Raw genomic sequence first — 23,592 nt, 5'->3', positions numbered from 1 at the left:
GCCAATTGCTGTCATCTTGCTGTGCTTTTCCTGTTGCTTGCTGTTCTCACTCACATTGTCCACCCACTTCAAATCCACAGCATCAGCCAGCTAGCAGTTTTCACTAGGGAAGCATGAACGAGCACTCATGGTGGAGACAGGACAGCAGCACGTTACAGTGGAAAATCCCCACCCTAGCCTTGGTTCCATGTTTGACTTTGTTTTGCTGCACAGAGGCAGCATCCCTGAGGCTAGTATTAAACATAAATGTGGTTCAACAGCAACTGCTCCTTCCTCTGTTCTGAGATGCCAAAGACCAGTGTTGAGAGTCAAAGCTTTATTTTACTGGGATATGCTCACACTACAATCTCTGGGGTATATGCCAGGATAATTTACAGTAACCTCAGTGAGCCTGGTTTGACATCTTAAAGCCATCTTTTGACACATCATGCTCAGGTGAGTTCAGAAATATTATATAACATATAACATAAAAAAACCTCTGGTCTCAGTCACTGCCCCCAATTTCCAATAACTTTCAGTGCCGCTTTATTATACACTGTCATCAAATTTCAAATTCTGTAACATTCTGTAAATGTAAGAAGTGACAATATTTTCTTTCTGCATTGATTTTCAGTACACTTTTTCCCCCCTATTGATCCATTTCTATGCATTTTCACTTTCAATATGAGCATTGATCAAGCAGCAGTCATAACAAAAGAAACCTTGTTTTTATAGTTAATTGACCATTTGGCATTAATTTATCACAGGACTATCTTCTTGTAAATGCACTGGTATATAAAATATATCAAGATGTATTTAAGAACTCCAGAAATGCAGAAATGCACTGGGAAAGTTAACATTCGTGAAGCCTCTGCAAGATATTTTTAGTATGTTTTAACAAAATTTCTTTTATCCACAAATGCCAAATAGATTATTCTTGTAACATTTGACAATGTTAAGTTACTCAACTTTAAAAATGCTGCATCCTTTTCAGCATTGGATTTGCCCTGCTAATGTTTTGCTTCTATTTGAGTATGACTGATAAGCTTAATGAGCTTATCTGATGAGAAAAATCTAGTAAGACAATGATTATAATGCCTGTATGGTCAAATAGCACTGACAGCACTTATAGATTTAGGTATCAAATGGTTTTTCTCTTTTTACTAATACAGGCTTGATTAGTCAGTTTAAAGTTTCCTGTTCTGAAAAAGAAAATACTTGGTTCTCTTCCACTGCAAGTCCCAAATTTGTTGACTTTTCAGAATGGAGTGATGGTTAACCTGAAGAAGGATCTGCAATTTAACAATTTCAACAGTTCAAAAAAAACCATGAGTTTGAATCATGGTATCAATAATTTGCATCTCATGAGGAAGTCCTTGCTCTCTCAAATCCTCTCAACTGAGATTTCTTATAAGTCACTTCTAATATTCAAGAATCAGGAGTCAGATACAGAGCAAGGACTCACTATTAAACTTTGAATATTCTCTCTTCGTTGTTTTAGAGATGGGATATGGCCAATTGTCAGGGAAGACTGCTGCAAAATTGCTACTCATTATCCTTCCTTGTCATGCTTTCAAATTAAACATCTTTTAGGTAAACGACAATAAAGTATTAAAATCCTTTGAAGGGCTCGGTGAGACTAGATACACAAAAAGAATGATTTGTCAAGATGTAAGAAAAGCTCCACTTGAGGGAAAAAAAGGGTCATCAAAGTGAGAGGTACTGGGTATTACTGCTATAGTGCCTGTCTTCAGGAGCTAGAGAAGCAAGGAGCAAACGTGCACTTCCTTTCTTGCACAGCACTGTTTCCTGTAGGAGGAATTTAGCAACACAGATCAATGCAGCCAAGAAGCAGGAAAAGAAAGAGAAGTCTCCTTTTCACAGTGACCCTGCAGCTGCATCACATCCATGTTACTTGCCTGAATGCACAAAGCAGTGGAAATAGACTGAAAAATAGTTTTAATCTATCTTTTAACACCTGGTATTGAATAAACACAATCTTAGATCTAAACCGGCCAGCGGAATATGAACAAGTATGCTGTTCTTCCCAACAATCAAAGTTTAGTTTACGGCTGTATAAATGGCACTCAATTTAAGGCTTTGGCCAAGTTAAGTAAACCTAAAAAAAAAATTAAGACTAGAGAGATCAGCTTGAAATAAGTTTTCACTTTAGAAGTAGAGCAATTTATCATTTTGAACATATTACAGCAAAAATTTATCTGAGTCAAACTATTTTCTGTTATCTTGGGCAGAATAATACTTTGTCATAATGTTGAATTTTTCATGGACTCTCACTTTTCAAGCCATCTCAAGACAAGAAACATTACATATTCTCTACAACTCTCAAAATCATTTCCATCTCATTCTGCTCAATACAGGGGCCAATGACAGCCCCAAAAAACGCAGGAGCAGAGTATACATTGTTATTTGATAGAAAAAGCCTAAATTTATTAGACAGCTACATCATTGAGATGCACAGGCTCAGCCTGTATGGAAGGAAAAACCTGGTGTTGAGCAGAATCCTCCAAAGAATATCAGAAGCAAGTGCCTAGCACTGTTAAGAGCTAGTGAGCTAGTTTGGGGACCTTGTTGAGCTTGCACAGCAAGTAGTGCAAAGGATCTTGGTCATCATCTGCAACTCCTTGACACAACTGCAGTGAAAGTTATCCTCATGGCATGATGTACTTCCCAACTTCTCAAGAAAAACTCCTAGGATACGATGCAGACTAAGATTAACAAAGTCAGTGAAATGTAAATAGTTAATAAATTAGCATATTCTAATTAAAAATATTTTAAGCAGGTTAGTATTGTGCCTGAAAGCCTGCTCAAAGTTAGTTGCATTCTCTTTAATGAAGGAAGAACAGTATTTCACAGAAGTAGGAACAACCCAAGAAGTGCTATCAGAAGTCCTGAGTACGATATTGCCATTCCTGAGACTCTCTAGTAACTCAAAGAAAAGGTTAACTTGGCATCTTACTCAGCAGCCTACCACCACCAACCTCAGTTTTTCCAACATTGCTTTTTTTCTCTACTTCTCCTTTTCATTCCACTAAAAGCAGAAAAATGGGATGTGGCTGGCTCCAACTCATTCCCATACTCTACTATTCATATCACTTAACTGCTTTCAGCTTATGGAGATTCCTGACCTGCATTTTTACATTTTTTCATTTTGACAGCATCCAGCATTTTTTGAGAACTCCATTTGAGATCTAACTACTTTCCATAATTCATACCTTTTTGCAAAGTCTTTTTCATCTTGTTTGGAAACTAAAGTAGAAATTTAATCACTAAGTTCTTTAAGAACTGCAGGCAGTTTTCTATGTGGTAGAATGCAAAAATACCTGTCCACAAAATATGTGAACACTGAAGGAAAGCATGAAATATAATCAAGGCAACACTCAATTACTTGACTGCTTCAAAAGACCATCTCATACAGTTAATCTGGCCATTGGATACCCCCATTCTGGAATCATGTGCAAGACCACTGCTAGCCAGATGAAGCCATCTCTCCCAGTCTTTGCAGCTAGTTACAGTCATGTCCAAATATGATACATCTGAATTTGTGTGTCCTTGGCTGAATCGGTCTATCCCATCTTTTATAGCTTCTGAAGTAAAGTCTAAGTGCAGTATACAGTGCCCATAAATAACAACCAGCAGAGAGACATACTGCTGCATTAAAGCTGTTGGACTTTGGCTTGTTGGATTTTATTTCAGCAAGGGATAAAGTTTCATAGGCAGCTCATGTATTCACAGTAGCAGCATCAAGACTGTGAGCAAGCACTTAAAGTTGTTTAAGAAAGGTATTGTACAAAGTTACATTTTATTTTAGTATGTATGTGAGTAATCTCTGTCAAGATACACCCTGAGGAAGTGTGCTCAGTGTTGATTTGCACATGCTATAGTGGGTGTCTGGCCCACAACAGAGGTACTTCCCAAAGACAGGCAGCCTCTTCTCTTTCACTTCTCAGAAGAATGAAAAATAGCTTACTTGTTTACAGCCACAGAAATCAGCAACAAGAAAACAGTTCTCCTTCAGACGTACAAACCAGGCAATCTAGATCAAATGCAAAATTCAAGACTCTTGAAAAACAACTCACATACTAGTTACCAGGTTACTTGAGTAAGATTCTGCTCAAATATAGCAAACCAAGCTATTTGTGCTTTTCTGTATATCAAGTGCAAAGAACACTCTTGGTATCTTTGACAAAGATGCTTTCTCCTGGAACTGTTGTATTTTGTCTGCTAACAATGAATAGCTGAAGTCCTATGTAAATTAGTCCAAACAATTAATGTTTTCAACTTCTGTCTAGTCTTCAACCAGCTTCCCTCACTTCACAAAGCTATACTTTCATCCAGTTATACAATGATACCCTGCAAACACAGGTTTTAAGTTCCATAAATCAAGTCCAACCAAACCACAGCTTAGACAGGAAGATTTCCAGTGAATATTTATGTTGTAGCTTAAGTAAGAAAAGTAACTTGAGAATTTTAAAAATATTCCACTAATAGCAACCAGAATCTTTTTAGTATTATAAAATTGTAGACTTCTTTATCCCCACCTAAGTTTTCAGTAGTAATAGTTTTAATTCTATAAGAGACTTAAGAACTAGTATCAACATGCCTTCATTAGTTTTGTAATTGACAGAAGTCACATGCGATGCCCCTACCACACAATACACTAAAAAACTCCTCAGCTGCAGGCAGAAAGATATGTTCTACACACTGCTTCAACTATGTCTAGTTGAAGTTGGGCTGCTCAGGGTTTTATTTGCAGAGATGGAAAAAGTTAAATTTTAATAAAAAAAACGGAAACTCCTATTCTGAGGCAATTCCATTTTTGAACATCAAGACTTGACAATTTCACTCTTCATATATTGTATCACAAGGCTGATTGTCAGATACCAGGGTTAGACCAAACTGATCTGGTTTTCAACTTTGTCAGAGCTCACTGTTGTTAGATATGTGAAAGGTAACAGTGTTGCTACATGTTGACACATATAATCACAGACTTTAGGTTCACACCAAAGCTCTGCACAGCCAAGAAACTTGATCTTCACTACCAGGAACAGACCACCTTTCTCCATCATGCACACAAACACGTCAGAAGAACACAGCAATGGTGGTCTAAGAAAAAGTATCTACACTACAGTTAAGGCAGGAAAGGAGAAAATGCACGAGGATCAGTCTGTATCAAAGCCCTCTAGTATTTCAGAGAAAATAAAAATCAGATTGAAGACAGCACACTTCTTACACAGACTAATTCATTACTACTACTTTTTTGTCTATCAGAACATACCCACACCATTCAGTGCATTCATATGCAATACTAAATCTACCTTTCAGAAAAAGGAAGGCCAAAGATATTCTACTTTGTCATAGACATCACCTTTACTGTTTTTCCAAGCATGACAACTTAAGTAAAAAAAGTCAGAGCACAAAACATTTCGAAATTTCAGCTACCACCACTTGTGGTTTTTTCTGAAAGTAGTTCACACTTTTTTTCAGAAAATCCTCCTCCTGAAACTTAAATGGGCTTTTTCAAAACACTTTACAAGAGAAAGAGCAAGTCAGGAATAAGTTCAATTCTGCCTAGAATCCCCTTAGTTACAGCTACATCTGGCAAGTTTCACACCTTCAATTTAATCACTCCAAATTAGAAGTTCTAGTTAATGTCAATTAATTGTTCACTCAAGCCCTACAGGGAAGAAAAATATGCTCAAGAATAGTTTATAATGCCGTCTTTGGAAACAAATCTATTAGAGCAGCTAAAGAGTTTCCCATGCATCTGGTTTACTGGCTACCAGACAGATGAGGGCTAAGGTTGCTTTGACTTTCTGGGGATCTTCTGAGAGAACAAAGTAACTGCAGAGGCAAGGTATGTGCATGCACCAACTGTTTTAGCTGCAAGTCAAACACCTCAATGTTAAACAGCAGTTTACAGAAGCATTCTCTTCCAGTAAGGGGATGCTCTAAATACTGCTGCTTGCCAGAAATGGATTAAAGAATTGCTGTAGCTATGGATGTACCCAAAACAAAGCTGTTTTCAGGTAGGGGACTAGAATGAGCAATTTAACAGTGCACATGAAAAGCTTGCATCTTTCACTGACTTATTCACTTCACGATCACAGACAAGACTGATGTACATATTTCTGCACCTGCAACTGTAAAAGCAGATAAAATATTTAATATGTAATTTACAATGTATTTTATCAGCTTGGCATACAGATGAACAGAATATATCAAAGTAGTTGAGTTATAGGCTTGTAGAGGCCCTGCAAAAATATTAATTCAGATATCTGCTAATTTAAAAAAAAAATCAATTTGCATTTTAGAAGTGATACAATTCCATCTACCACAAAGTACAAAGAGCTGCAAAAACGTATACCATTCCAACAACAATGTATATAAGTTATTAAATAATGATCTGATTTAAAAGAATATAAATGAAGCCTTTAAGTAGGTCTTTTCTACATGCATATTATTCCTCATTAAAGAAAAATATGTAAAAAGGCCATTGGTAATTGCTTTGTTAACCACTGTAGAAAACGCCAATTCTCTGGTCACAGACGCCACTAGTTTAGCACTTAAGGTCTCTGCAGTGTTACATGTGATTATTTTTAAATACTGTTAATTCTATTACTCCATTGGTAAAGAACGTGTGACTTGGAATATGGCAGTCTTCATATTGAGAGGGCAGTGATGCACAGTTTTATAATTATCCAGAAGAACAGCACCCTCCGCTGCTCTGTACTTGTGGCTCATCATCAATGATCTGTACACCTCGCCTTGCTGTTCCTGACTGACTGGAGCCATTGCCTCTTGCTCTTTCATCCACTTGAGCAGTTTCTATCATTCCTGTAAAGAAAGATGTGTATTAGATGACATTCCATTGTACTTTTACATTAAGACTCTGCTATTTTAATCTCTCTGAACTATATGCACAGAGAGAAAAGTTCAGCAAGAGTGGTTCTCCTATTTGTTATGCAGAACTAAGTACTCAGGTATCACATGGAATAACAGCAAGAACATATTAAATCTGTTTTCTAAAGCACCCAACATACACGAGCTCCTGGTACCTAAGGGAGACCGTAGTGATCCTCAGGTGTCCTGGAGTAGTGACTTGAAAAGCTAGATTTACACACCTATATCAGTAACACTGTTAAAAAAACCCAACCAAACAAACAAGAAACTCCACCCCCCCAAATACCCCAAGCAACTACCTCTTTGGAAATGCACAAGACCTCTTCCTTAAATTCTTTTATCTCATAAATACAACTAATAGGATGATTTGCTTATGCTGGATTTTCATCCCACATACCATGATCTTTACCATTTGTTGAGATTTCTGCATAAAATCTCCATTGTTAGAGCTTTGAGTTTATGATTTGTAATTGACATAATTTAAGAAAATTTTTGAAAGAGTATGAAACAGAGGATTTAAAGCAAGCAGTGGTGAGACCAGGAACATGAAGTTTGATTTGGGTTACTATTTATGTGTGGTAAGTAGAACAGCAGTCAGTGCTCCAACAAAAGACCAAGACATTTTTGGAGTAGAGCATGAATTTGCAGTATTGTGAGCATACATACATGAAGCTTCCAGAGCTGTTACAGAACACAAGTGATTTGGAATAGACTGAAATGAAGTCAGTTGCAAGTAGCACTTAACACTCAAACTTTCTATATGGTCTGAAACACATTTCTGAAGCCTGAAGCATTTTATGAATCAACTCCTTACCAACAAACTACATAATATACTAATAATAATACTTACTTTTGCAAAGGTCAAGAAACAGTTCTTCAATTCCTTTGTTCTGTTTAGCTGACGTATGATAATGTTTTGCTCCAACAGATTCAGCATACCTGTAGAAATTAAGATATGGAGCCTCATTGTAGTAAAGGACTCAATCTTTCTAAGCCACTTTACATGAAGGAATAAGACGACCACAAGAGGTTTTATTCTGACCTCAGAGTTAATCCACACATGCTTATTTAATACAAAAAAAGGAGTTGTGTTTAAAACTGCCACAACTGATGCAGCACACTAGTTGAAATTAAGAAAACTTCATGTCTAGAAAGGGATTTAAACTGTAAATGTTGACTTTAATCACAAACAACTCTCAAACTACAGTTTGGCCAGCCAGGACACCCTGTGACTCAGACACTAACAGAACACTCAACAACTGGCAGGCATAAGCCAGCAGTGCCTAGCTGGCTGCTATGATAACAGCATCACGAGTTTATTACTCCAGCATAATTCTGCAATGACTGTTTCTGTTAGTAATAGGTGTGACTTACATTTCTGCTTCTTGCACTGAAACGTGTCTCTCTTTTTCCAAGTCTATTTTGTTACCTGTTGGAAACAAGTTAATCCTTTAAGTCTTTGTACTCTAAAATTACCCAAAAAGAAAGCAGACATGTAATCATGGTACTCCATTTTCTCAAGCTGTCCAAGTAAAGAGCAGCTCTTACACAGGTCTCACTTTCAAGAACACTATGATTTCAGAATCTCCTTTCACCAAGCATTTACATGCTATAAGGTGCTAGTTCTGTAGAGAGATCAGGACAGCTAAATGCCTCCACCCAATTCAGCCTTTTGCACTTTTTTGTGATTTATTAGTGCCTTCCACATGCTGCAGAGGTAATTTTTGTAGAATGTCCACATATGTAACCTCATGGAAGTGTTTTAATAATTAGATCAGATTTAAATCCAAACCCAGCACTTCTGTTGCATTCCATTTGCATTAAAATTTCCAATCTTTAAGACTCACTCCAACTTGCAAGCACTTAATTATCAAAACAGACAAGCACCTAGTCTATGCCACCGAAAAAAGCCATGAGTTTGAGTACTTGAAAGAAGGAAAATGTACATTTTTTGTTAAACTACAGTCTGCAGGTATCGGTACCATGCACTTCTAATAGTGTATAATTAAACAGGTTATTTTTTTCAATCAAACTCTTATTTTCCTCCATGTGATCTACTGAAACTTCTAGCTCCAGTTTAATTTTAAATATCTAACATAACCTTCACCCCTTCACATGCACAAGCTGTCAAAGCAGCATTTGGAAGATGCTATTGATCAAGAGATGTTTCCACTTCAGTCATGTTGAAAAAGACTTACCTACTATACATAAACAGATTTCATTTCCCAACATTTTTCTTAATTCCTTAACCCAGTTTTTTACCTGCAAAAAGAACAGAGGTGAGTTTGTTTTCACTCAATATGCTATTATCTTAGGCAGTGTGGAACCATTCCATTTCCTTCATTAACCATCTACTCTAAACTTAAAGCAAAAATGTTTAGAGCAACACAGATGAGAAAATATTATTTAGACTGCTACATATGGCCCTTGTTCAGCAGGTTTTATTTCAGAGGTGAAATTAAGAGCAAATTACTTAGATAAAATGGTTCAATTACTCCAAAAATATAACTCACCACACTCAATATAGCAAGTTCACTGCATGGGCCACTTTAGGTCAGACATGAGATCTTTTATCAACAGGCACTTACTGACAGACCACAAACGGTACTTTAGAGGTAGAGGCACCTAAAGTAAGTTTTTCAGGTTAGATTATAACAGATGTTTATTTCATGAGAAAACAAATGGGACAAGCATGTTGAGTCAGCTGATGGTAAGGTATCTGTTAACAAATCTGCTGTCATGAAAAGTTTGAAAGTGGTATGATCACTGCATTGACTTAGGAACTGCTATTTTAAGGGAATAATTGTGAAGAGAGGCAAGCACTTCAAGAATCTAAAAATAAGTTAAGCTACATGATCCAGTAGTACTTCTGCAGTAACTTCTGTAAATCAGCTTTCCCTCTTTTTTCTGCACATTTAAATGTCTTGGTATCACAGGGTTTTACTATGTAGGACTCAGCATGAAAAGGCACAAGCTGAAGTAGCACCCACAAGTCACCATCATTCTGCAGGTGGCCACAAATGTTGAACTGCTAGCACAAGTGCTTTACTTGCTCTACACCAGACTATTTAAATTAGATAAACTGTTGTGGATCTGTACCCTTACACTATTTCCATCACTGCTAACCCAAGCCCTGCCCATGCAACCACACTTTTTCACTTCTCTCTACACAGAAATCTGACTAGTTTTGCTGAAAATCAGAGACAAACTTGCTTAAAAGAGTGTCACCAGTTTTCAGCTGAAAAATCCTATAGAGTGGTAGCACAGAGTAACACAGGGTGGAAAAAACTCACCTGATCAAACTGATCAACTAATAGAGCCATAAAATAACTAGCCATCAAATTACACATTTTGATGACGATTTGACAACAAATAACTTATCACAGAGGAAGTAATGGCTCCACTATCACATATTGCAATTTCAAAGTTCTCAGATCTGTAAAAGGTCATGCCACTTAGTATCTTTTAGTAATTTGGTTTATACACTAAAGACCATCCATGACAACAGTCCATGTTTATGTTTACAGGTAACTTGCACAGCTACAGTCCAGGTTTATGTCACAGGTAACTTGCACAGCTACATCACAGATTATTTTGAGCTGGAGGGGATCCAAAAGGATCATGAAGTGCAATTGTTGAATGAATGGCCCATACAGGGATCAAACCCACAACTTTGGCATTATTTGCACTGTGCTCCAAGAAACTGAGGTAATGTTTTGGTGTTCTTTGAATAACCTGATAGCAGGGAAGGCAGTCTTCAAAAGAATACTAATAAACTGTATACTTACATTACATGATCTACATTTGCAAATATTATATATATTGCTGAAAACAGAAGAGTTCTGTTTGCACATATCACAGATTATCTTTCAAGCAGTTCACAGTTGAGATGTAAAAGCTGCCCAGTACCTTTTGAAAAGAGTCTTCATCTGTTATATCATATACTAGAATAGCGCCATTAGAGTCCCTGTAGTAGATAGGCCCCAATGCATGGAATCTTTCTTGCCCAGCTGTATCCTGCATTTAAAATACACTTGTTAGCATTTAAGACAAAGCAAACAATACTTCAAAGAACTCCAAATACTTTATTAAGAAGTGCTTAACACTTGTGATATAGTAAAACCAAGTATCTTTTTTTTTTTTCAGAAAAACATTCCAATTAGCTAAGAAATAAAAAAAAATAGAAACATACCCATATTGCAAGGTTTACTCTTTTTCCACCAATATTTAGTTTCTTCGTAAGAAAAGATGCCTGGAAAGCAAAACAGATTAGAGTTAAGTTTTATGCACCAAACACATAATTTGACTTGAAAATAATTAATAAAGCATCAGAATCAATAAAAGACAAATTTCCAGATCAAAAATCTAAGCAAGAAGGCTAAGTCAATATTAAGCCAGTTAGTAATTTCACTGTAGTTTGCCAGCAGTCTATTCTAAATAAATTTGAGTTAGGCTAATCATTTACTACATCTCTTTGCAGTTGTTCTGAATAATTTGGGAAGAATGAGCTGTGTGGAAAGACTCTGAACTCACAACACTGATAAGTCTAAGCTGAACTCAAAGCATTTCACAAGAATCTGTGAAGTTCAGGTAGGAACAAGCCTAACAGAATTTTTAAGCTGTAGGAATTATGGAAAGTAGTTCACTATTACTAAGATACTAGAACCATAAACAATTGTTTTATTTTAACACTAAATATCTTGGAACATGAGTATTCCACAAGTTTCCTTGTCTGTAACTTTTCCCTTTTTTGCTGAAGTGAGCCTACAACTCACCCACATCTGTTTTTTGGTTCTGTATTTTTGTTTGTTTGAGCTGAGAAGCCTCAGAATAAGCACAAAAGCTGCTTTAGAATTCTACTACTTTAACTTCTGGAAATATTTTACAGGACCACAGCACATTGTAAGGTTAATCTAATTTCAGTAACTTGAGTAGGTCTAGTTTCCTCCAAACTTACATGAACCACCTCTGTTACCAGGTCTGTAATTTGATGGCTAAAAAGGGAACATAATTTAACACAAGTTTAATGGACCAGAACAGGGTCTCAAGGTGTTGATGCATTAGGAACTTGCTCTCCCCCTTCTGAAGACTAGCAGTAATATGGTATTCAGTCACCAAGGGCTAACTTTTTTCTTCTGCCTTAAATTATAGTGAGTTTTCATTTCAGTTTTACCTCAGTTTGCGTTTGGGTTCAAACAAGTACTCAGTGGTATTTTATGACACCTTCATCACAGATTATCTTAGGCTGGATTGCAGTAGCTCCAGAGGAGCTCTCTGTATGAGCACTGACCAGCCACAGAATCGAGTCACATGTGTGGAAAGTGTCATGGGCCAGATGAGCTGCTTGAACCAGCTTGCTGCTTAACTAAACAAGCAACCAGAAATGCACACAGGAGACCACAGCGGTTCAATGCACACCAGCCTAAACCACTGTCAAAGCCTCTTTCTGGAGTGCTGCCTATGTTACAGTTAAGTCACTCAACATTCAGTTGCTAGAGCAGCTCCTGCTCTTCAGCTACTTCCCTGGCATCTGTATGACCCAAGATGAGATGATTAAAAAAATCCTTTCCATCTTTAAGTTGTACCTTCCCCCAAACTTTTCCACAAAGCCTGATAAAAAGAACAAAGAGAGAGAGAACAAACCAGAAGAAAAACACTTTGCAAGAACAGATAGCAAAGAACTGATCACTACAACCCTTGTGTTCTACATACCTAAAGCATTAACACTACACTACCCTCTCAGTCTTACAGTGAGGAGACTCACTGAAATGTCAAAAGTCTGGAAAATTTCCAGACAGCACATTAAATGGATTTGGCCCTCTAAGCAACCTGTAAAAAACAGCTTAAAAGAAGAGTAACAAATCTTCAACATCAGAAAACTTTTCATTCTTTAATTAAAAACTCTAGAGAAGGTAGTTGATGGCTTTCAAACAGCTGTCCCTGAGGATTAACTCATCAGTAGTCGTCACTTGTTGTGTTACGCCACAGTTTAAAAGCCAGAAGCTTGGAGGTAACGCCAGAAGTTTTAATTCACCAACACTTGGGCCACAGGGAGAGAAGCTATTGTAGGCACAATGAATCAAGCTTACCTGACAATATTTTATTGATCTGCTGTACTATAGTACTCAATATTCTACTGCAAATCTCAAAGGAAAAGCTCATCTGAGCAATGTTTGCTTTTGTCATAATACCAACAATCCAAACCTGCTTAGTTGATGTGAATTCCACACAAGTGTTTGAGAATCAATTTCTGAGCAGAAAAATCTTTCACAGAAAGAGGATTTATATTTAAAAACACAGAGAACTCAGTGTCCATAAAGATATATCATTGTACCTTTAGACAACAACCCAGTTAATATCACAAGTAAATCTCCTATCTGACAGAGCAAAACTAAAGTAGGTTTGTCTACATAGGTAAGTTTTGCTTCAGTATAACCCGTCCTTCAGGTACTACAGCTTTTGCTAGGAATACTGTCTTTTATCACTCAGATATAGATTTTCATTTTTTATATAGCCCAGCACTAAAATACTCCTACATGCATGCTTTTTTGTACTGCAAAAGCATCCATAACCACAGAAGACTGTGGCAAGGGCATTTACCATTGGGCTATCATACCTGCTCTTGTATTAAAATTTGATGAATATGTAATGACTAAGTTTTAGTCTATCTAAAGTCTGAGGCCCATAATCAAAAAAGGAGAGACAGTATCCTCTATCAGATACCCTGATAACAAGCAGGTTTGTCTGATAACAAGATTGGAACTTTGTATTTGAAGCAGTCACGTTTAGTAATGAGCAGACAGCTTTGTGAACATGCTGGAGGGAAGCCATCAATACTATACTACAGATTTAATTCTTCATTCTTCTTTATTTTGTTCATATACTTGAAGAATCCAGTTAGCAGGCTCTGCTCATGAATTAGTAGGTATGGGTAAGTTCGGTGCATTTACTATCAATAAAACATTTTTACATCCACAGTGGTAAACACACCAAAGACAAATCAGCTAATATCTTTTAACCTTTCAACTCACATATAGCCTCCCCAAGCCATTCTGAGGTTAGTGAGGGAGCAAAAAAACCCAAAACCAACAAAGAGAATAGCAGGATGTGCAGTTTTTAGAAATTTGGGAAAACCCAACACATAAGCAAGAGTCTCAGCTTCTATTTTGAGATACTTTAGAGAAAAAGTCAGTTGCCAGGATTTTAAAGTTTGTCAAGTTTCAAAATCAAAGCCTTTGACTACTTACAGGGCATTAGGTAATTACACATAGAAAAAGCTTCAACATTTTCTCTAATTCCAAAAAAATTACTGAATTGAGTACTAGAAGTACTCAAGTCTGAGCTGTGACTCAATTTACAATCAGTAGCTATTCTCCATATTATTTTAATTACTATGACAGCTCATTTTTGCTAGGACTTTCAAAAACTTAAAGGAACATGGTTAATTCAAATATTAGTAATTTCAAACAACTCTTTGAAGCTTCTAATCTTCATATTTTGACTCTACTGTCTTATGACTGGTTTGAAAAATACTTAGGCTCTTAGAAAAGAATAATGCAATTATAAGAGCTAAAATTCCAATCTTTTGATGTGGCTGTAGAAAATACTTTCGTTCTTTTAATTTTCTTCTATGACCTCAGTTTTGTATGCCCACCAGGCCCTGCCAGGAGCTGATAAAGGGGCTTGAGTAGAACACAAGGAAGACACAGCTGGAAGAGAGTCTCCCAAAAGTCACTGAACAAAAGCAGGTGTGTGGCACCTGCCCTTGAGTGCTTCATGTTCAACAGAAGCAGGTCAGGCATACAAACACTGCACATAGCACTGAACTTCCTTACACTGCCTTTCACTCACCCCCCAGCTATCCTGATAACCAAGACAGCTTTTCCAGGTTATGCCAAGTCCATCAAAGCAATCAGCAGCTCTCTTGGGTTGGATACTCTGCAATCCTCCACACATTTAAGAGAGCAGTATTCAGAAGTTGTATTTTTCCTGAGTAATTAAATTATAAAAAGGATTTACCAAATTAAAAAGCCCAATAGTTTGACAGTAGGTTTATTATTAGAGGAATTCCAGCACAGTTCACTTGATATCAATTTATATCTTTATAATTACTGTATGAAGATGAGGGCACTTCAGTATTTCAAACAATGGGAACCAATTTTAACTGCCCCACCAGGTCTGCCCACAGGTCATGAATTATATTAATTGTGTGCAAAATTCCCTACTTTTCCTGCATCAGCTTTTCCACAATGCTCTAAGTAGATGCTTTCTTCTGTGAATCAGTAGCTACCTTCACTTCAACAGGCAGGTCATAAACAACTTAAGTACATGATTGATACTAACACAACTACAGCAACACATCCCAGCAGCCCCCTAGATCACAGGGGGTTCCAGTGCACTCCATTGGCACTGAGAGAGGGGAGCGGGCAGGGAGGAGAAATTGCTCCCTTTTAGTCCAAGACTTCTGTTACTAGCACCAAAGAAGCTTACCTATTTGGGTATAAAAAGAATTACTTCACAGTAGAATAACATCACTAGGTGAGGTTTCCGGAAGGTTACAGTCTCACCACCCTTTTTTTGTTGCAAACATACTGGAAGAAAACACTATGCAATACTTTCTTTTTTAAGTTATTGTGGATGGAGAGCCTCTTGTCTCAACAGTTAGTGATCTCTTCATATGATTCACCATTGTCACTCCTCTGCTGGACCAGGAGCAAAGTATTTATCTAATTTTGACTTTATTGGAACAAAAGGAATTTGGTGCATTACTTTGAACTGTTGCCATGAAACAAAGCAACCTTATCAGATTAAGACTTTTATCTCCCAAAAAAAAAAAAATCAACAAAGGATGCTTTGCAAACATGTTACTTCACTGCTTAATCAGATAACTATCTTTTAATTTGATAGCAGAAGAACTCACTTCCTTTTTTTTTTTCTAGAACAGTAAGATGTAGGGAAATAAAAATAATAAAGATAATATTTAACAAGTGCACATGATGCATGGTAAGATTCAACAGCAATTGACATTGTATTTTACATATACATCAGTAAGATGCACATGTGGCTAAGGAGGCTCAGAACAGAAAAGCCAACAACTTGATAAACAACGAGCAGTCAGTTAAACAACACAGGCAGCAGCCACAAACCTGGTTACAGTGGAGAAACAAAAGCTCAGTAGGAACTGCAAGCACGTGCGTCCACTCTTCAACACACCCCTCGGCAGACAGGCAAAACCAAAACGTCTGCAGCCACGCTATCTACAGACATTTCCTATCAGCATTTTGGAGCAATTTAAAAGTGTGTTTTATGATATTTGTGGCCCAAGTCTGTATTCCAACCCAGTTTTTGCTCACAATTTTAGGCTTTCCACTACAGATTTAAAGAACAAAAAAACCCAAACAACAAACATAAGCATTACCACATAATCTACTTGGACCTACTCTTAAAACACGGGATATGAGAATTCAGCTACACATGACCATTTTGATGCACTTCAACTGACTGTTTGCTCAATGCTGCACTTCTGCTGCACCTCTGACTCCTACAAGCTACCAGGTAGCTCTGTGGCATACCAAGCATCAATTGTGGCATGACAGCTTCAGCTAGCTTCCTATAAATACCTTGCCTAGCAAACCCACCTACAGCTTAACCCAAAACCTGAGTATGAACACAGGATAACAAAGTCTAAATCATGTTTTTTTTACCTCTTCACAGCAAAAAATGGAGTTATGTTATTTGTTTATGAAACATTTCCTGTACTGCTTCTAGTGCATCTATAATGCTGCTTTCATTTTAGGGGAAAGTTTCACTATTAATTCCTTCTGAGATACACAATTCAAGAAGCTTCCCCTAAATGCATGGGAATGGCACATAACTATCTTAAAACTCTTTTCTTTTTAACACCACCTGCTACTACTTCTGTACTTCAGGAAATTCAAAATTAGTTCAAAACCCACTACTGGTCCACCAAGAGACATGGCTTGTTTATTTTAAAAAAGAAATATTAAGAGTGGCATACATTGAATCAACGCTCCCATGTATGCAAGGCGAGATCTTGAAAGACTTAACATACCACTCACAAAAAGAACTTCAAGACATGTTTTCTGAGACCACAGAGAGTAAAAGCAGTTCATTTCGTACCAGGGCATACATGCCATCCATCACTAACTAGTAGGCCATGAAAAAACCCATTACTTTCCAGCAGGCAGCCTGTCACATTTCATGTGTGGAACATCACTTTGTAGCTCTTTATAACAACAGACAGTACTACTGAGAATCCAGCCAAAATTCAGGGAGCTATCGTGACAAGCAGTTCAGCTTTAAGAATCTTTCCCATTATTAAATCATAAGCCCTAATCTCATAAACCATTTTGTGTAAGCTGCTCCCCTTAAACAGAAACGTTTAGATAGTGCTAATGCTAGGATTTGAGAACACGAGGAAGACCATGATTAACAGAAACGCAGCACGTATGAAACACTTAGTCATCAGTCCACTAACAACGATTACAATAACAACATTACTTTTCCATCATACTTTCCACGATTCAAATGAAGACATTCATATACGTAATTGGAAAAAACGGAGCAGTTAGTATGCAGAGTAGAAACGAGGCCTAAACATACTGAAAGCTTGAATCTGAGGCGTGAAAATAAAGAGAAAACTGGCTTCCAGCAAACCGGGCAGGGGACAGGCACTATGAGCGAGCGAGCAGTGCCTCGGGCTGCCCCTGAAGCGGCAGAGCAGACACGGCCGGCAGCGCGCGGAGAGGCGCAAGGTGAGGGGAGAACAACAGCGGGACCCCCACACCAGCACAGCCCCCCGGCCCGGCCCGCACCTGCAGGGTGGTGATGTGCTTATCGTTGAACTTGTTCTCGCAGTAGCGCAGCACCAGCGAGGTTTTGCCCACGCAGCCCTCCCCGAGCAGCACCACCTTGAAGGAGAAGCTGCGGCCCCCGGCCGCCGCACCGGCCCCCGCCGCCATCCGCGCCCCGCCGCCGAGCCGCGCCTCACATCAACGGGCCGCACCGCGGCGCCGCCGCCGCCCACCGGAACGAGGGCCCGCGGGGTGGGGGAAGTGCCGGCGGGGATGGGGAGGCACCGGCGAAGCCGCGGAGACAGAGGCTGGAGAGGGACACGGCAACCGAACGTGCCCGGCGGCCGCGGCCCCGCTGCCCCTAATGGCGGCTTCTTCCTCCTACGTCACGCACCGCCCGGTCACGCGCAGCCCCCGCCGCCAATGGGAGGGGCGGAAGCGGCGGCGGCGGGAGGCCCCGCCCTCCCCGCGGCTGCTGGGCGGCTCCGGGGGCGGGGCTTGTGCGGACAGGGGGCGGGGCCAGGCAGGGACCCCGCGCCCGTGGGGATTTGTCCCCAAGTCCCCTGCCCGGGGTTCCTCCTGCCGCGCACGCGCCCGCCGAGCGCTGCCCGGGATACAGAGAGCCCCTAATAAACACCGGCGCGGATTTTGTGTGACTCTCGTTCCTGTGAACTAAGCTACACTAGTCTCTAAATGTTTGCAAAATAAAAGTCCGTAATAAAGTACTTTAAAACAGGGATGTGGGAGCAGGTGAAGAAAAAGGCAGGAGAAAAACGTTCTCGCGTCGAGTTCCTTGCTAGCAGGGGTCCAGCAGTTTTATACACAAGAATTGGATAACTGCCTTGTAAAACTGGGTATCATTCCCCAGTTAAAAGCAATCCTCACAAACCAATCCAAACAACTGCAAGGCAACCTCTCTCTAGTGATCATTTAGTGGTAAGAAAAATAATGGCTACGAAAAGGCTTCATAGTGCAATTTCCTCTTTCTCTGTCAGTATTAATGCTGTGTTGTATGAGAAAGAAAAGAGGAAAGAACAGAGAATGCATCCAGGAGAACAAGGACTGGATTTCCTGGAGAAAGAAGCCTCATCACCGAACAGTATTACATTCACACAGAATGGATTGGTTTCATTTCCTCCAGAGGTAAGGAAAGCAAACCTCTGCCGTGGTGCAGAGTCAAACAATGCATTTCCCACTGACAGTAGACTGCTGCAGGTAACTACAGTATTCCATCCTTTCTGTTCTCTCTGTCATTACTGATTTTGTTGTATGAGAAGTCCCATACTTTCAAAACTTCAGTCACCAGTATTAAATAAAACTAAAAGGCTGATCTGGCTGAGAACAGAAATTGTCTCAGAGCTACCTGAAGTTTCACTGTAATCTCATATGCAACTTTGTAAAATCTGTAGGTTTAATTATCTGGGACTGTTACCAAGTTATTTTAATGGTCTTAATTTGGGAAGTGTTTATTTTGTTTCATAGAATTTGAGAAGAGAATGGCTCTTTTATCTTCAATTTATTTTGCTTCTCCTTTTTACACAGCTTCCTAAAATCACTTGTAGCAGACCTTCTGTGTTGCTGAGAAATGCCTTTCAAGATGTATTTTATATTTAATGAAGATACTACAATACTTTGCATGTTATTAAACCAAAACAAATTGTACTACTGTATGCATTGTCATGACCTTTGACCATTTCTCTGAAGACTACTCAAGTGTTTTATTTCACAGGTGGTGTCATCTCTAAAAGTGAAAATAATGTTCTTCTTTCAGCTTGCATTATCAGATCTCCTTACAAAAATTTTAAATGTGTTAATTCCACTGTGAACTTAAGTGAATGCAGTAGCTGTCAGTGGAGATACTTAAGTTGGTTAAATCTACAACAGCATAAACAGCACCCCCCAAGCTTCCAACACACAACTCATTTCTGGGACCATTATGTGTTGAATATTATAAAGGTAGGAGTTGATTTGCAGATAATGTCAGTCTTTTTTTTCTATTTTTTTCCTTTGGAGAATATTTCTGAGCATAATTTGATACACTTGCAGAAAAATGTTCTGAATTTATTTGATTTCCTTGGAAAATAATCATAATACAAAATCTTAGCCAAATTGTGTACAGTTGTATAACATCAATGTCAATAAGAGTACAAGATGTCCAAAAAGGCAAGAAATCAGACCAGGGGAAAAACCCCAACCTAATAATAACAACAAAAACCCACTTAAAATAAACTTAATAATATTGTCTAAAAGAAGGATTCAGAAGACAAAGAAGAGGAAAGAATAAAGGTGAAAAGCAAAGTGGGAAGGGAAGGGAAGGGAAGGGAAGGGAAGGGAAGGGAAGGGAAGGGAAGGGAAGGGAAGGGAAGGGAAGGGAAGGGAAGGGAAGGGAAGGGAAGGGAAGGGAAGGGAAGGGAAGGGAAGGGAAGGGAAGGGAAGGGAAGGGAAGGGAAGGGAAGGGAAGGGAAGGATTTTCTGATTTATAGAAATAAATAAAACATAGAATCTGTTTTGTACCTAAGAAACCATGCCAGCAAGGAACAATGTTAGTTTTTCTTGTAAAGAGAAAGAGTATTATTTTCTAAAAGTTCAGTTCTCCATCTCGAAGCAGCATTGTCTGCAAATGTCATTTCCCCCAGGATAAGCAGTTCTGAATTCTTTACCACTTTGCATTATGGTTTTCATACACCCACAGCAATGCTGAATACCATGCCCATGCAATCCAGGCAGATCCCCTTCCTGAGAAGCAGCATCCTGGATGTATGCTGAGAACAGCAAACATGCTGCTCTACCATTAATTGACCCCTTGCTATTGGTGTTTCTACGTTCAGGAGCAAAGGCAATGTTCCAGCTCCAAAGGAGAGGCCCTAACCCTCTAAGAGAATGTAAACCAATGGCTTATAAAAGTAATAGTTTTAAAGTGTCAGAGTTACAAAAGACAAAACTTCCCTTCTGCAGGAGCTTCTTCACTAGATGTATGCTATAACAGTATTAAGAATGAAAACATTAAAAAAGACATAAAAATAAAAATTAAAAAAAAAAGAAGACAGAAATGAAGATTTTAAACACAAATTGCCAGACCGGGGAAATTCCAGAGGAAGGCAGAACTGGTTAAAATTAAAAAAGTAAAAATGGGACCCATACAATCATAAACTACCTAGAATAGTACCAGTCACTGGCAAACCTTGTCTAAACAGTCATGCCAATGTTTTCAAACACAGAAGCAGGCAGGTTCAAGAACAGACCAACAGGGCTGTACTCACTTCATGGCACATATAAAGAATGGAATTTGCACCAGAATAACTTGCTGCTGTGTGGTACAGCAGGAGATGGGGACATCAGTGGCACTGCAGGCTTCCTCAGACTCTGCTCAGGGTGGGAGAGAAGTGCAAGCAAGATCTTGCAGGATGCTCACTGTGGGCCACAGCAGTAACAGCAAAAGGGAAGTTTTCATTTACTGGCTGATAAGCCAGCAGATTTTCCAAGAGCTTCTACAAAGGAATGGAAACAGAAAGGAAGCGTGGGTGCCAAAAGGGTTCCTCAGGGACATCCTAAAACCTGCCAGTTCCAGTGTAGCCGAGCTTCAGCTAAGCAGTGAGCAGAGGATAGAAATGAGCTGCTGTGAGCAAAATGGGCCTGTTTGGAATCATGGAAAGCTTACTTAATCACCTATTCATCAAAATCATCTTCTCTGTAACAGCAACCAGCCTGTCCACAGACCTACTCTTTGGCAATGGTAATTGCCTGTTGCACACAGGCTCGCACAGCCTTCTGTACACACAAAAGCCCTGATCCACCCATCTTCACCATGGCAGTCACACCTTCAGCTGCGGGGAGGAGCAGATGATGACACAAGGAAAAGTAATGACACAAAAGAAAAACTAGTAATTAAATGAAGCATTCAAATGTTATGTGTGCCAGTCAACAGAATCTAATGGAAAATTAGGTCTCATCAGAGAAACCTAAGATGGCATTACAGTCTTTGGCTGTTCAAAGGTAAGGCCATAGCTGTACTGATTTTTTCAGGAGCTTGACTTAGTACCCACATGCTAACAATGGGAAAAAACTATTTTTTTATGCAATGAAAGACAAATTCATTGCATCAAGAACTAGATGAGCAGTTCAGAGTAGTTATTGGTGAGACAGTTGTCTTTGAAAACTGATGTTTCCTTCAGGTCCTTTTGGGTTTCCTAAATGGCCTGTAAAGTAAATATAAAATCACTGCCAATCAAACTTGAAGCGATATGGCACTGTCAGTGTGATACACAGTGACAAAAATGGGGTGTCCAGCAAAACTGTATAAAAAGCTGTCATCTGAAAATGAAAAGTGGAAACATTGTAAGGAATACAAAAGTGTTACCTTCATAGTCAATGTAACAAATTAGATTGTCAAAACCTAGCAGGTGTCTAAGTATATGACTGCAGCAAAAGGGCAGAGGTAATTCCTGGATATGAAATAAGGAAGTAATGAAATTTTTAATCTCAGTGCATGGCACTGATAAAACTGGAATTTGGCCCACAGCTTAAAAATAGGGCAGAGAAAAGGAAAGGGCTCACTTTGGTCAGCTCATCAGTGCTGTAGCAGGAACAGGCACAAGGAAAGAACTAATAGCAGGAATATAAAGCCAGACACATTCAGATTCAAAATGAAACACAAGTTTTTAAAGACCAATTACCAAGTGAAACAAATAATTCCTTATTTTCTGACAGTTTTGCTTGAAGGGTGTTGGGTAGCCTGGTGACATGAATTTGGCCAGATACAGATTGCATTTCAGGCAGGCCTCAGGACCAGTTCACAGGAGATTGACTATCTCTACCAGCTCTCACATCTAACAGCAATTTCAAATAATTTTATTTTTTCAATATTGTATTCATCATATTCAGTGCTGAAAAAAGACAGAATTATTAATGGCCCAAATGAGAACCACATCTCACTAAATGTAGGTCCTTCAACTAAGCCTTCTAAAATTTAGAAGAAAACTTGTATTCTAAACATATACTTCATGGGAATTAATGGAGAAATCCCAAGATTATGCTGTATGGTTTAAATTGAAGCAAGTTATCCTAAAGTAGCCTTTAAAAAAAGGAAAAGACTTAATAAACCTTTTTTAATGTTATCATTCAACTCCTACCATTGATATAAAATATATTGCTGTGCTCTTAAAATACATATGCATTTGCAGACACTTTCTTTTGTGAAGGATTCCTTGAAGTGTTTTGCTCAGCAGACATTGGTGATGAGCAGGTAAACAAACCAGCAACAACAATTACATTGTCAATTATCACCCTTGCTCAGTCCTGCATTTTAAAATATTGTCTAAAGGACAAGTGACTGGACACCGGGATGATCATGTAAACTCTTAAAGCAGGTGCTTTCCTTTCTGTGACTGAACAAATGGAATTGAATCAGCTAGCCTATTCCTTTATTCATAATTTCTTCCGTTAGAAATTTCAAATTAAAGCCAGTGCTTCTTTTAATTACACCAAGTAACCCAGTTTCAAGAAAGTCACATAGGCAAAATGCAAATAAAACTTTATCAAGGTCAAGTGCATATTACTTTCAGCAGAATACTTCCCCTAAAACCAACACATTTTTGCTGCTTTGACCAATGAAATATTTTCTTTTAAAATGTTTGTATTTTGTTGTTAGAAATGGAGAGCTGTAGTGATAGAAATATTGGTCACATTTTCTGTATAGAAAAATGCTTTGACTGTATTTTTTCTGTATAGAAAAATGTATGACTCCTGCCCTCATGCCTGAAGCAGGTGATGCCCCAGGGCATTGTGAGGGGCTGGGGGGTTACCCATGTCTTTTCAGTTCTGCAGGAAAAAAGAAATCTTCCGTGCTGTCAAGGGATTCTGAACATGAATGGTCCCATGG

At 38.7% G+C, this 23,592-nt stretch overlaps 1 protein-coding gene across 1 annotated transcript; it reads right to left on the bottom strand.

Annotated features, from left to right (window-relative positions):
- Positions 1-301: 301 nt before the first annotated feature.
- RAB21 (RAB21, member RAS oncogene family) lies at positions 302-18,083 on the bottom strand. The gene is made up of 7 exons (XM_059472704.1): positions 17,736-18,083; positions 11,093-11,152; positions 10,810-10,917; positions 9,099-9,162; positions 8,275-8,329; positions 7,751-7,839; positions 302-6,834 (listed from the first exon to the last, which is right to left on the bottom strand). Exons 1-7 carry the CDS (start codon positions 17,880-17,882, stop codon positions 6,695-6,697), a joined length of 663 nt encoding a protein of 220 aa, XP_059328687.1. The 5' UTR covers positions 17,883-18,083; the 3' UTR covers positions 302-6,694.
- Between the last annotated feature and the right edge of the window lie 5,509 nt (positions 18,084-23,592).

This window comes from Ammospiza nelsoni, chromosome 5, assembly GCF_027579445.1.
Source record: "Ammospiza nelsoni isolate bAmmNel1 chromosome 5, bAmmNel1.pri, whole genome shotgun sequence".
NCBI classification, from domain to species: Eukaryota; Metazoa; Chordata; class Aves; order Passeriformes; family Passerellidae; genus Ammospiza; species Ammospiza nelsoni.
This window is presented reverse-complemented; position numbering and strand designations above follow the sequence as displayed.